Genomic DNA, 14,142 nt, shown 5'->3' with positions numbered 1-14,142 from the left:
TTAAATGCAGCTTTCTTTTTCTTGGAAGTCGTAAGCTCTTCTTCCGTCTCCTCACTGGGCCGTTTCCCCTTCGCAAAGAAACTTTCAAAAGACATTTGTCCTTTACTCATTTTGCTAGCTTGTGGGTTTAATTTGAGCGGCAACGTATCGCGTGACCGAGACAAGCGACAAGAGTGCGTCATAGACGGATGTAACAGAGGGAATCGGTAGGGGTGTACGGTATAAACGGTGCTGAAGGTATACCGGTGTGAATTTGCGCTACGGTATGGATTTTGACGTTACCTCGGGACCGGTGTGACCGGTAGACAATGTTGTGTGTAACGCGTAACAAAGTAAGTAATGCGTTAATACAGTTCCCTAACTACTTTTTCATGTAAAAAGTAAAGTTACGAGCAACTACTGAAAATATGGTAACGAAACATAGTTCCTTTTTCAATTCGGCACCACGTTACTTTTCCCAGGGACAGATTGACAGCGATACTGCCTTCTCAGGCAGTATGCTATTGCGCAAGTATGCAGGTGCGCAGCAAGCGCTCCTGCGTGCTTGCGCAATAGTCCCTTCACAAGCTCTCATTCCACAACGTACGAGACAGACGCTGGTAGCGTGAAGCAGTCTCTGCAATCAGACATTGCTTCCGCAGGCATTTTGAAAGCCAGTCCTTACAACAAAATGCCAGTGGTGGAACGAGATGACAAACGTTGTCACTGTTTACCTGTCTAAGGACATGGTTCCCTTTCAAAATGTCGATAGAAAGGGCTTTAAAGAGATGGTCAAAACACCGGATCCCAGGTACGCGTTACATGCCCGCACACACTTCAGCCAAATTGAAATGCCAAAACTATACGGCAAGGTCCGCAAGCAAGTGGAGAAACAAATCCATACTATTAAACATTGGTGTTTTTCAGAGATGGAAGTAACTTGAGAAAAGATAAAAAAAAAAAATGTATGCGGTTTTGCTGCCTTTCCAGTATTTTACCCCTTCAGAGGCATTTATATCGAAATTAGAAGATAAAATTAACATACCGTGATATAATACCGTTACCGTCTATTCCTCAAATCATACCGTGATATACATTTTAGTCCATACCGTGATATACATTTTAGTCCATACCGTACAGCCCTAGGAATCGGGTCATTTTTCAAAATAAAACATAGTTTATGGTTTAATAAATAAAACGGAAATAATGTCAGTTATTTATTCTTTCTCTGCGGACCGGTACCAAATGATGCACGGACCAGTACCGGTCCGCGGCCCGGGGGTTGGGGACCGCTGAGTTAGACGATCTTTGACCCAGCAGCCTATTTCCTGTAATTTCTACCTTCAACCCCTCTCGTCTCCTCTGGGGATTTGCGACCTCGACGTGACGCACTGGGTTATGCTCAATAACAAGGACCCCGGATCAAGCTAGAGATAGGCTCACGATGTATTCCGCAGTAGGGATCCTACAATAATGTTTGTCAGACACTCCTAATGCCACTGGGAGATGGAGTGGCCAATCCAGCGATAAGAGAGGAGACACATTCACAGGCGTTGCCCAAAAGGAAAAAGTTGTTGGGACATAATCTTTAATGTAAAAAACTGTGTGTGTGTGTGTGTGTGTAGCAGTGAAGCGGCCCTCACGGCCGTCGACCCCCACCCCCCTACCCGTACCGACGGTCACCAAGCCGGCCTTGACCGAGGAGGAAGTGGAGAAGAAGTCCACCGCCATCATCGAGGAGTACGTCCAAATCAACGACCTGAAGGTATGCACATGGAGGCACACGCACACACAGACACACATGGAGACACACATAGACATACACGCATATGGAGACACACACACACAGAGACATGAACACATAGAGACATAAGGAGACACACACAGAGACATATGAAGACAGACACAGAGACATTGGCACACACACACACACGGAGGCACACACACACACGGAGGCACACACACACACGGAGACACACACACACAAAGAGGCACACGGAGACACACACATACAGAGAGGCATGGAGAGGGACATACACACACACACACACACACACACACACACACACACACACACACACACACACACACACACACACACACACAGAGAGGGACATGGAGACACACACACACACAGAGACACACGCACGCACACACATGGAGACGCACACACACAGACACATGGAGACACAAACGCACACACACACAGAGACACAAACACTTACGGAGAGACATGGAGAGAGCGACACAGACACAGATAAACACACATACGGAGACATGGAGAGACACACAGACATACACACACACACAGAGACACAGACACAGATACACACAGAGACATGGAGACACACACAGACATACGGAGACACAGAGAAGCACAAACACACACACACAGAGACACGTACACACACACACAGACATAGGGAGACACAGAGATACACACAAGCACACAGAGGGCTATGGAAACAGGCCAGCCCCACCACTGCCCCCCTGTGGCCCCTGACTGCTGTTTCCCCTGTGGACCCCAGGAGGCGCTCCAGTGTGTTCAGGAGATGGCCAGCACGGATCTGCTCTTCGTGTTCGTGCGGAACGGGCTGGAGTCGACGCTGGAGCGCAGCACCGTGGCCCGGGAGCGCATGGGCCTGCTGCTGCAGCGCCTGGTGCAGAACTCCACCCTGCCACCACAGCAGTACTACAAAGGGTAAGGGCCCAGAACTCCACCCAGCAGCTCTACAAAGGGTAAGGGCCCCAGCTACACTCAGCTCAGAGGTTATGGGCCCCAGCTACACTCAGCTCAGAGGTTTTGGGCCCCAGCTACACCGTCACCTCAGATGGGAACCCCATCATGAGGGTCCCACTGGGGACCGGTAGACGTTGCAGACTCAGATGCCCACAGCATGCGTGTTAGTGCTCTTCTACGCTAGGAACCACCCAAGTGTGATCTGACCTGTTGGGCTGGACTCACTATTCCTCCTCGTTTGATCCCCCCCCCCCAAGGCTCCAGGAGATCCTGGAGGCGGCCGAGGACATGTCCATAGACGTCCCTCACATCTGGCAGTACCTGGCCCAGCTGCTGGCCCCCATGCTGCATGAGGGGGGCATCCCCATGGGTCCGCTCTTCAGGTCAGTCGCCCCCGCTGGTAGAGGAACAGAGAGCCTGTAGGATGCGTGTCTGTGTTGTGACGGCTGTTTTTGTGTTCAGGGAGATCACAAAGCCCCTGATACCCCTGGGCCAGGCCGGGGTCCTGCTCGTCCACATCCTCCTCGTCCTCTGCAAACCAAAGGTGAGCTTCCTTTTTCTATGTGCGAAAAATGCTTTTTAGAGCGAGTTTCTATCAAAGGAAAAAAATAAGTTAAAAACAAATATGCCTCATTTCCAATAGTTGGTTTAAGGTTTATACAAGCCTTGGTAAGCCCAGTTACATGTTTGGATCTAAAATGATCGTTCACACGACCCCCGCTCCCTCGGGAACAGCACCGTGGCCTTCTGGAGCTGAGGACGGCCCCCTGACATTGTCTTTGTGTCTTTGTGACTCGTCAGAGCCATAAGAAGGTGGGCGCCATGTGGCAGGAGGCGGGACTTAGCTGGAAGGACTTCCTTCCCGCCGACCAAGACGTTAACAAGTTTGTGACGGAAAAGGTGAGCAAGAGTGACTGCGCTCAGCCCAGCGAGGTGCTCCCGTCCCTATAGTGGCCCTGTGTTGTGGTGTTGGCCGTGGCCAGGAGTAATGTCCCCCCCTGTGATGCAGAACGTGGAGTTCACGCTGGTCCAGGAGGCGGAGGCGGCGGGCCCAGGCGCGCTGAGCCCCGCCCAGCTGAGCCAGGGTCTGGAGCAGCTGCTGAAGGACAAGGCCGACAACCAGAGCATCCTGGACTGGGTGGAGGTGAGAGGTCCACCCGGCACTCGCCCCAAGCCCGTCACAAGCTCTTTATCCCCAATTCTAATCGTGTGTGTGTGTGTGTGTGTGTGTGTGTGTGTGTGTGTGTGTGTGTGTGTGTGTGTGTGTGTGTGTGTGTGTGTGTGTGTGTGTGTGTGTGTGTGTGTGTAGGCCAACCTGGACGAGGAGCAGACGTCGTCCAACGAGTTTGTCCGAGCTCTGATGACCTGCGTGTGCCGGTCGGCCATCTGTAAGCATCATTAACCTCCCACCCTTACTCAGCACCATCTTAAAGGCACCCAGTGCAACTTTATGTAAACATTCAATGAAAAATAAACATTCAATTTCTAGTCTTTTTTACACGTAGTAAGTTTCAATAACTCCATACCATTACATATCGACATTCAAGGAGCAAAGATGAGACGTCGTTGTGTGGTGAGAACTGATAGAAAATCGTAAACAACAACAATCGCCGGTGGGGAGAAGCCATTTTTCCATTGACTGGAAGCCTGCTTTATTTATTGTAGGTTACAAAAAATAAAGAAAATGGCGGCATTGTTGTTGTTATCGATTTTGTATCAGTTCTCACCACACAACGACGTCTCATCTTTGCTGCTTAAATGTCGGTATGTAATGGTATGGAGTTATTGAAACTTACTACGTGTAAAAAAGACTAGAAATTGAATGTTTATTTTTAAGCCTCGAAAGTTGCACTGGGTGCCTTTAACATTGACCACCACGCCGGGATAGACCAGGTACCTCCACCCTGGTTGTCTGACTACACTCTCTGTTGTGCTTCCCCAGACGAGAGCCCCAACAAGGTGGAGGCCAAGCAGATGGGTCGTCTGGCGGAGGTGCTGCAGAAGTACCTAAACACGGAGCACAAGGAGCTGCAGGCACTCTACGCCCTGCAGGCCCTCATGGTGGAGCTGGAGCAGCCGGCCAGTGAGTGGCTTACCACTTAGGATTTCTCTGTGTAGATTTAAGCAGTATATGTATGTCAATGATGGCACCCAATGCACTCCTGATCATCCCCGAAAGGAGGGATTCCACCCTGGGGTGGTCTCAGGGCGGCTGCTAGCCAATGATGTGTTATGATCAGGGATCTGGGGGAAGTCCAGTGTAGCAGTAACAGTTCTGTTACTAGTAATGTTACATGGTATATGTGGGATCCAGCAGTCCTACTGGGTTATAGCAGAACCTCTGATCCAGCAGTCCTACCGTGTTATAGCAGAACCTCTGATCCAGCAGTCCTACCGTGTTATAGCAGAACCTCTGATCCAGAAGTCCTACTGGGTTATAGCAGAACCTCTGATCCAGAAGTCCTACCGTGTTATAGCAGAACCTCTGACCCAGCAGTCCTACCGTGTTATAGCAGAACCTCTGATCCAGAAGTCCTACCGTGTTATAGCAGAACCTCTGACCCAGCAGTCCTACTGTGTTATAGCAGAACCTCTGACCCAGCAGTCCTACTGTGTCAGAGCAGAACCTCTGACCCAGCAGTCCTACTGTGTTAGAGCAGAACCTCTGACCCAGCAGTCCTACTGTGTTAAAGCAGAACCTCTGACCTAGCAATCCTACTGTGTTATGGCACAACTTCTGACCCAGCAGTCCTCCTGGGTTATGGCAGAACTTCTGACCTAGCAGTCCTACTTTGTTATTGCAGAATGGTTGTTCATGGTTCAGAGCCTGGACTGGAAGCCAAAAACGTATTTGGTTACCGCTGTTTTGCTGGATTATTAATGTAAAGTGTGATTATTGAGACCATATGTTCTCAAGTCATTGGCTATGTATAAGTTTCTTCTTCATAACAGAGTCTTCCTCTCCCCAGACCTGCTGCGGATGTTCTTCGACGCGCTGTACGACGAGGACGTGATCAAGGAGGAGACCTTCGATAAGTGGGGCTCCAGCAAGGACCCGGCCGAGCAGCAGGGCAAGGGCGTTGCCCTCAAGTCTGTCACCAACTTCTTCACCTGGCTCCGGGAGGCCGACATCGAGTCGGACAACAGCTAGGATCCACCATGCACCTCCTGGAGGACTGGGGGGGGGCGGCGCCTACACATGTATATCTAAAACCAGAAGAGATGTGCGATGCTCTCTACCAATCGGAGGATGCTGAATCCATCAAATCCATCTGCATAAACAGACAAAAAACCTAGAAAAAGATTCTTCACCTGGGAGAGATTGTATTACGGATCGGACTTCGATCTTTTTGTTTTTGTTTCTGTGCGACTTTCTTCTTTTTGTTTTATTTTATTAGGATAAAAAATATCTTGCGCTGCTCAACGTCCGCTTTAACTAACGAAACACGACATTAACAGAGACAGAAGCAGAGGAGGGACGTTCTCAGTATTCTCTTATGTTTTAGGTCCACTTTTAAACACGGTGACACTACTCAGCTCATTGTGCTGATGAGGGACGCGCTAACTGGCTGCTCACAACGCTCTCTTTGTGGAGGACTTACTGGACACCCGTGCCCGGGGGGTCCTGGGACGTCCACAGGCATGTCTTCTAGGGGATGTCCTGGGACATGTCTTCTAGTGGACACCCCACCATGTGTCCCTGGACGCCCCAGGAGACGTCTCTTAGGGGACACCCCCGGACACCTCTCTTAGGGGACGCCCCAGGACACGTCTTCAAGGAGATGTCCAATGGCGTGTCTCCTAGGGGCCGAGCGTATGTTTGTTGTTTGACTTTTTTTTGGGGTGACTGATGAATTTGGAGTGCGCTCTCTTTTATTTCTCTTTTTAATAATAAAATCAGAAAAACCAAACAAAGGAATGCGGGCGACTTAAGGGTGGTTTAGTTTAGTTTGTTAGGGATGGTGTCTGCTGCGGTGAACAGGAGAGTGACAGACGGGGGCTGGAGGGGTGGGCGGCGCTGGAACATCGGTGGACCTTTCTGCTGCTGGGGAGCTGACAAAGCTGTCCTTATGACCACGTCGCCACGCCCACCCCCTGCCCGCCACGCGGTCGTGGTTCCGCTGGTCTCCTGGGGACGGAGGTTTTAATCATTCAGATATCATCGTTATCCAAACTCGAAGCGAAATTACAAAATGCTTAATAATTGAAAAAATAGAAGATAGGAATAAAAGAGTTGGAACAGTTCGAATCCTAAAGCCTTTTCTGCTTCCATGAGTGGAAATGCATTTCAGGAGAGTTCTGTAAATATATATAAATATATATATTATAGATATTTTTGTTTTCTTTTCCAAGATGAAATGCAAATGTACCTCCATGTAATGTTCACCCCCCCCCCTGAAAGAAGACCCACTACCCCCTCTCTATTTATATTTTCTCTCCCCCGCTGGCAGAAGTGTACCCCCCCCCCCCAGCCCAGCCATCACATTGATTATCGGTCCATCATTGAAAACATGTAAATACTTCCCCCCTTTTTTGCTTTACTTTAATAAAAAAAAAAGATATTTAATTAAAATAAAACGAATGCCTCTTTTCATGTCCAAAACTGGAAAAGATAATAAAGAACATTGCAAATAAAAACGGAACTCAAAAACATTTCTACTGCTCTTTGTGTTTTTTGTGTTTTGTATGCAGACCCCCGCCCCCGCCTCTTTTTTTTTCCTCCACAATGGACCAGCCCTCGACTGTTCCCCTGAGCATCAGGAACATGAACAGGGTTGCCAGATCTGGCCCAATCTGGCAACACTGACCATGGGCAGGGCCCGCTGTGCCCACTCAGCGTCTGATTGGTGCGGTCCCCAGAGGTCAAAAGGTCGTCCACAGTAAGCAGTGTGAGCGAACATAAATACTGAAACCTTGATGGGTCCATGACTGAAACAATGGACCTGTCGTTAAGTCACGCCCCCCGTCGGTCAAAAACCAGACTCGATAACAAAAAAATGGAAAAATGTCAGCCGACAGTCTATCAAAGCAGGTTTTGGGCGAGAAAATCTTTAATTTCTTCAGGATCAATCGAAAGGGACCACATTACGCTATGGAGGGGTATGTCCAAAACTTTACAATACAAACAGGGTAACCAGCTTAAATAATTTGGTATTCTGCAGCCTATCAGGATAGCGCCTGTCCGTGTTACATGTACCCCAAGCACATCGTTTGCTCCTCCTAGCTCCTCCTGTGGCCCATTCACACCCTACGGTAAATACGGATACGGGCCGTTTCGTCCGGTCCCGGAGGTGTTTCGTCCGTAAATGGGTCCGTCGCCTCTGAGCTTACGAATCCGGAGTGCTCCAGGAGAACCGGAGCAATACCACCGGAAATCGAGGCGGCAGTATAGAGTCAAAAGTCAGACCATTCGCGGAAACAGATATAGGATAATATCTGATATGTATACATTGTATTTAACGTTTTATACTTATATTATACTATAAACCTGACCTTTTTATTTCATTTTTCCCCTGCTTTGGCAATGAGTTGTAACTGGTCATTTAACAACATTTTGAGGAGATAATCTGCGGGTTGGTGAGGGGTGTCACATGCCACCGCACACTTTTTGCACTTTTTTTTGCCGATTTCGGATGACGCAAAGCAAAATCATCTCTACAGATGTCATGTTTGCGATTGTCGATGCCGTTAATTTGTGAAACGACAGTCACTGCCCTCTAGAGGATGTATTGCGTAACATCCATAACAACAACTGAAACCGGACGGAGGTATGAAGGGTAGTCCCGGAGACAATGTTTGGTACGGACGGACGAATTTCGTCCGGATCCGGAGGTATGAATCGGCCTTAACAACTTCGGTGATGGCGGTGAATAAAGCCCGTCCTAATCGCGCGGACATCCGTTCTAATTGTCGCCATTTCAATCTCCAACATTTCCCTCACCTCCATTTTTCATCATGTCAACAAAGTCTCCACGCAAGGAGGAAAGCAACTCATACTTCGTCTGACAAGGATGTGTCCGCTGCGGTGAGGATGACACAGGCGAACTAGGACCTTGCGTGGGCAAACTTGGCCCTGACTCAGATGCACCCACTGCAAGTCTCCTAGATTTCCCCATTACTCAGAAAAACAATGAATATTGTTCCGGAATCTTGATAAATGTGTTTTAACGATTAACTGCAAATAAATTGCCTTTTAAATTCGTTATTTGTGTATTGTTCAGCGAAGCTAGACTATACACGTCTGACCCCATAACTTGCTCCACAGTGCCCCCGTCAACTGTCTCTTACTTTAAAACATTAAGTCTATGATGCACTGTTACTGTTCCAGGATTTTAGATTGCTACGTCTAGGGGGGGGGGAGAAGGGGAACCATAACACATGTTGCTGTTGGACTGACTGGGAGAACAATAAAGCATGGCACAACAGCAAACTAAGTACATGAGTGTATTTATTTGGCGAGTGTTCCGCCAAGGGGAATAGGGAACTATAAGCGGAGCCAAATCAAAGAAAACAAGATAAAGTGACAACTAACTAGTGCACCCATACAACCTAGCTAATACATACAGAGGGTGGCCCCGCTTCTAACCTGATGTGATAACAGAGGAAAACTACGTGATGGTAGTGTACACCCAAGGGTATCTTACCTATTCACCTAAACCCCTATGGCATCTCAAAAACAAAGGCAACGGCATGACACAGCCAACAAACAGGCAGACAATGGCATGTTACAATGGAGACAAACAGGTGCAAGTCATCAAGGCCTGATGACACTGATTGGCCAACAGACAGCTCCCAGATTGGACAGGGGGTTGGACGATGGTGGAGGAACAGCCAATGGCATGAGACCTACAGAGAACGAGAGGGGAGACACAGGAAAACAACCACACACGTAACACCCCCACCCATTAGAGCAAACATCACGCACGAGGAAGGGCATCCGCACACACATTCTCAGAGCCCTTGTGATGAATCACCAGGTTGTACCCCTGCACAATCAGCGCCCACCGCATGAGGCGCTGGTTCTGATTATACAGTACATTCGGTGGAGAAATACCAGTGGATTGTGATCCATGTAGACCACAATAGGCCTAGAACTCGATCCCAAATAAACTTCAAAAAACTGGAGGGCAAACAGCAAAGCCAGAGCTTCCTGTTCGATAGTAGAATACCGTGTCTGGCAGTCATTGAACTTCCGCGAGAAGTAGCAGACCGGATGGTCCAGACCGTTGGAATCCTCCTGGATAAGAACGGCACCGGCACCTACATTACATGCGTCTACCTCCATCTTGAATGGTTTCTCAAAGTCAGGAGCCACCAGAACAGGGGTACTACAAAGCAGAGCCTTAATGGAAACAAAAGCGTGTTGGCAACAAAAGCGTGTCTGGAGACCACGCAAACGGGACCAAGGGGCTCAACAGACTAGTCAGTGGGGCGACAACAGAGGAAAAATTCCTACAGAAACCACGATAGTACCCTACCCAGCCATACCCAAGAAGCGGCGCAGCTCACGCCGGGTGGTGGGCACTGGGAAGGCAGTGATAGCAGTCACCTTAGCCTCCACGGGGCGCACTTCACCACCCCCAACCTGTTTACCAAGGTAAGTAACCGGAGCCCTACCGAACTCACATTTTGCCAAATTCAGCGTCAAGGAAGCCCTCGCCAAACGCTGGAACACTGTTGTCAAGGTATTTACATGAGCGGCCCAATCAGACGAATACACAACCACATCATCGAGGTATGCAGCACAGTGTGGGACGTCAGCTAAAACGATATTCACCAAGCGCTGGAAATTGGCTGGTGCATTCCGCATCCCAAACGCCACCGTACTGCTGAATCTTCCGATCTCCAAAGCACGAGCAGTCAGTGGGACTTGCCAATATCCCTTTAACAGATCCAGCTGTGTCACGTACCGGGCAGACCCAATGGTGTCCACACAATCATCAATACGCGACAACGGGTACGAGTCAGGAATCGTGACTGCGTTCACCTTCCTATAATCCGTACAGAAACGGAACGTGCCATCCGGCTTGGGTACCAAGAGGAATGGTGAACTCCAAGGGCTAGAGCTCGAAGTTGTCAGATTATTCTCTACTAAATAAGACACCTCCTGCATCATGATCAACCTTTTTGTAGCGTTAACGCGATATGGATGCTGCCTGATAGGTGCTGCACCTCCCACATCTATATCATGTTTCAAAACGGTGGTCAGGGAAGGAACATCACCGAACAGACAAGGGAACCCACGTATTAGGGCTACCATGTCAGCCCTACGTTCCTCATCCATGGAACCTTTAGGTTCTGTAATGATTTCCGGAGACTCAATGAGGTCTCGGACTAGGTGACGCCTATCATATGCCCAGGGTCGATGACCTGATAGAGCGACTCGGACCCGCCCGTTACCTCACCACCCTCGACCTCACCAAGGGGTGCTGGCAGGTGCCGCTCAGCCGAACCGCCCGGGAGAAAACTGCGTTTGCCACCCCGGGGGGATTATACCAGTACACGGTCCTCCCGTTCGGCATCCACGGCGCGCCCGCCACATTCCAGAGGATGATGGATCAGCTCCTTCGGCCGCACCAGGCGTATGCAGCAGCATACATCGATGATATCATCATCCACAGCGCCAGCTGGGATGTCCATCTCCGACAGTTGCGGGCGGTCCTTGGAGAGCTGAGGAGGGCCGGACTCACCGCCAACCCCGCCAAGTGCCGCCTGGGGCTGGAGGAGACATCCTACCTGGGGTACCAAGTCGGACGGGGGAACGTCCGACCCCAAGAGAGCAAGGTCGCCGCCATCAGGGACTGGCCCCGCCCCACCTCGAAAAAACAGGTGAAGTCGTTTCTTGGTCTGGTAGAGTACTATCAGAGGTTTATCCCCGGCTTTGCGACCCTCGCCAGCCCCCTAAATGATCTGACCCGGAAGGCCCTACCAGACCGGGTAACGTGGTCAGACGCGGCCGAGAGAGCCTTCGGAGACCTCAGACGAGCCCTCTGCTCGGAGCCAGTCCTACTAACCCCTAACTTCTCTCTGCCCCTGTTAGTCCACACCGACGCATCGGAAGTGGGATTGGGAGCGGTACTCTCCCAGGTCCAGGGGGGAGAGGAACACCCAGTGATGTACGTCAGCAGAAAGCTCCTCCCCAACGAGAAGAACTACTCGACTGTGGAGAAAGAGGCCCTGGCCATCAAGTGGGCGCTGGACAAGCTGAGGTACTATCTCCTGGGCCGGGAGTTCACGCTCGTCACCGACCATGCGCCACTCAAATGGATGACCACCGCGAAGGACTCCAACGCCCGGGTAACGAGGTGGTTCCTGGCCCTCCAGGACTTCAGATTCCAGGTGGACCACAGACCGGGCAGGACGACGTGCGCCGACAAGGCACGCACCAGACAATTCCCTGGATGCCAGCATGGCTCACGGAGTCGCTTGTATGATTTTTGTTTTTCCTGCGTTGGGTACCGACCCCGCAGTTTACTTTTCTTATTAATGAATAAACGCCCCACCGGGCTTTGAACGCGTCTTGGAGTGTGGTATTTCTGACGTGAGAGACATTCCTGGGGCCGGGTCACCACAGCGTGCAGAACGCTGTGTTGTTTGACCGGTTGCCATGGTAATCTCTGTGTGGTTAATTTGCAGTTGCGGTGAGTTCAGCTTACTGTTACATTAAACTGTAATCAGAAAATGCGGTTATATGCTATAGACCCTATAGTATCTGTCGTATAAAGGCTGAAACGAATTTCGAATTATAAATATGTACAATCCATAACGTTAGCTCTCTGGCTCATAGCTCAGCGGACAAGAATACCTCATAGAATCATTGCTTGTTGGCCGGAAACGGAAAAGGGGGCTGTTTACGTTTGGTTGTAGTCTTTTCACTCGGTTCTCCATCTCAACAGTCGGGCTAGAACCGAGCAAAAAGACTACAACCAAACGTGAACACCCCCCCTTTACGTTTCCGGCCAACAAGCAATGAGTCTTCCAACAGAAATCAATGGGATTTACAAAATGCGCTAAATGTGTAATAAAACACGATAGAAACTGTATTTCGCTACGATACTTGATTCTACCACTCTATTTCATCCTAGACAAACCACAAAGCGGGCTCAATGTTCAAAATACCGGAAAAAACTAATGGCTCACAGCAACATATTGAAAAAAAAGAACTATGAACTAGTTCATTTTTTGGAACTGTGAACTTAGTTCAAAATGTTGAATTATGAACGTTTAACCGAACTGAGTTCATTTTAAAATTTGTGAACTGAACTTTGAACTAGTTCACGTAGAAAGTGAACTTTCCCAACACTGTCCACGACACACTCCTTAAGTTTCGCTTTGATCAGGGCCCCCTGAACTTGAAACTCAAAATGAGCCACTATGGCATATAAATCAGCCTTCCGGCATCTGTCAATCCGATCCATAGACGGATCAGCCAAAAAGACTCCCAAATCAAAAGCCTCCATAACGAGCCCTACAAAAACAACTACTGCCTATCCTATACACACAAACGAGCTACACTATGCGCACACCTGCACCGAACAACTCACAGCCAGCCCGACGTGGAATCCTACAATGAGGATCCCGGACGAGCCCCCAAATATGTTACGGCTCCAGGATGTTAGCTTGCTACGTCTAGGGGGGGAGTAGGGGAATAATAACACGTGTTGCTGTTGGACTGACTGGGAGAACAATAAAGCATGCCACAACAGCAAACTAAGTACATGAGTGTATTTATTTGGCGAGTGTTCCGCCAAGGGGAATAGGGAACTATAAGCGGAGCCAAATCAAAGAAAACAAGATAAAGTGACAACTAACTAGTGCACCCATACAACCTAGCTAATACATACAGAGGGTAGCCCCGCTTCTAACCTGATGTGATAACAGAGGAGAACTATGTGATGGTAGTGTAAACCCAAGGGTATCTTACCTATTCACCTAAACCCCTATGGCATCTCAAAAACAAAGGCATGACACAGCCAACAAACAGGCAGACAATGGCGTGTTACAATGGAGACAAACAGGTGCAAGTTATCAAGGCCTGATGACACTGATTGGCCAACAGACAGCTCCCAGATTGGACAGGGGGTTGGATGATGGTGGAGGAACAGCCAATGGGGTGAGACCTACAGAGAACGAGAGGGGAGACATAGGAAAACAACCACACAAGTAACATGCACACTACTGGTGGGGCTGTATTCTTGGACCTGAGACCTTAATCATAAGGTCCTCATTGCTAAACACTCCTCATTCAATTTCTCCAATAACGTTCTCAAGTGGTTAGATTCATATCAGAACTCAGTGTGTAAATGTCAACAATCAAAAATCTACTGCGCTGGATTCACTAACTTGTTTCCCACAAGAATCCATACTAGGTCCTCTTCTGTTCAGTCTTAACATAAATTTAGTTTTTTTTCAAGCGTCCCGCC

At 49.2% G+C, this 14,142-nt stretch overlaps 1 protein-coding gene across 7 annotated transcripts in view; it reads left to right on the top strand.

Moving 5' to 3' along the window:
* LOC132474705 (eukaryotic translation initiation factor 4 gamma 1-like) overlaps positions 1-7,372 on the top strand; it is a 76,372-nt gene extending 69,000 nt beyond the window's left edge. For all 7 annotated transcript variants that reach the window (XM_060075538.1, XM_060075537.1, XM_060075539.1 and 4 more), the window contains 9 exons: positions 1,605-1,744; positions 2,508-2,680; positions 2,977-3,102; positions 3,182-3,263; positions 3,521-3,619; positions 3,729-3,863; positions 4,029-4,107; positions 4,662-4,802; positions 5,689-7,372. In XM_060075538.1, coding sequence (XP_059931521.1) covers positions 1,605-1,744; positions 2,508-2,680; positions 2,977-3,102; positions 3,182-3,263; positions 3,521-3,619; positions 3,729-3,863; positions 4,029-4,107; positions 4,662-4,802; positions 5,689-5,870 — 1,157 coding nt within the window. In that variant the 3' untranslated portion in view covers positions 5,871-7,372. The remainder of the gene's footprint in view (positions 1-1,604; positions 1,745-2,507; positions 2,681-2,976; positions 3,103-3,181; positions 3,264-3,520; positions 3,620-3,728; positions 3,864-4,028; positions 4,108-4,661; positions 4,803-5,688) is intronic.
* The last annotated feature ends 6,770 nt before the right edge of the window (positions 7,373-14,142 follow it).

The sequence above is a fragment of the Gadus macrocephalus genome, chromosome 16, assembly GCF_031168955.1.
Source record: "Gadus macrocephalus chromosome 16, ASM3116895v1".
NCBI classification, from domain to species: Eukaryota; Metazoa; Chordata; class Actinopteri; order Gadiformes; family Gadidae; genus Gadus; species Gadus macrocephalus.
This window is presented reverse-complemented; position numbering and strand designations above follow the sequence as displayed.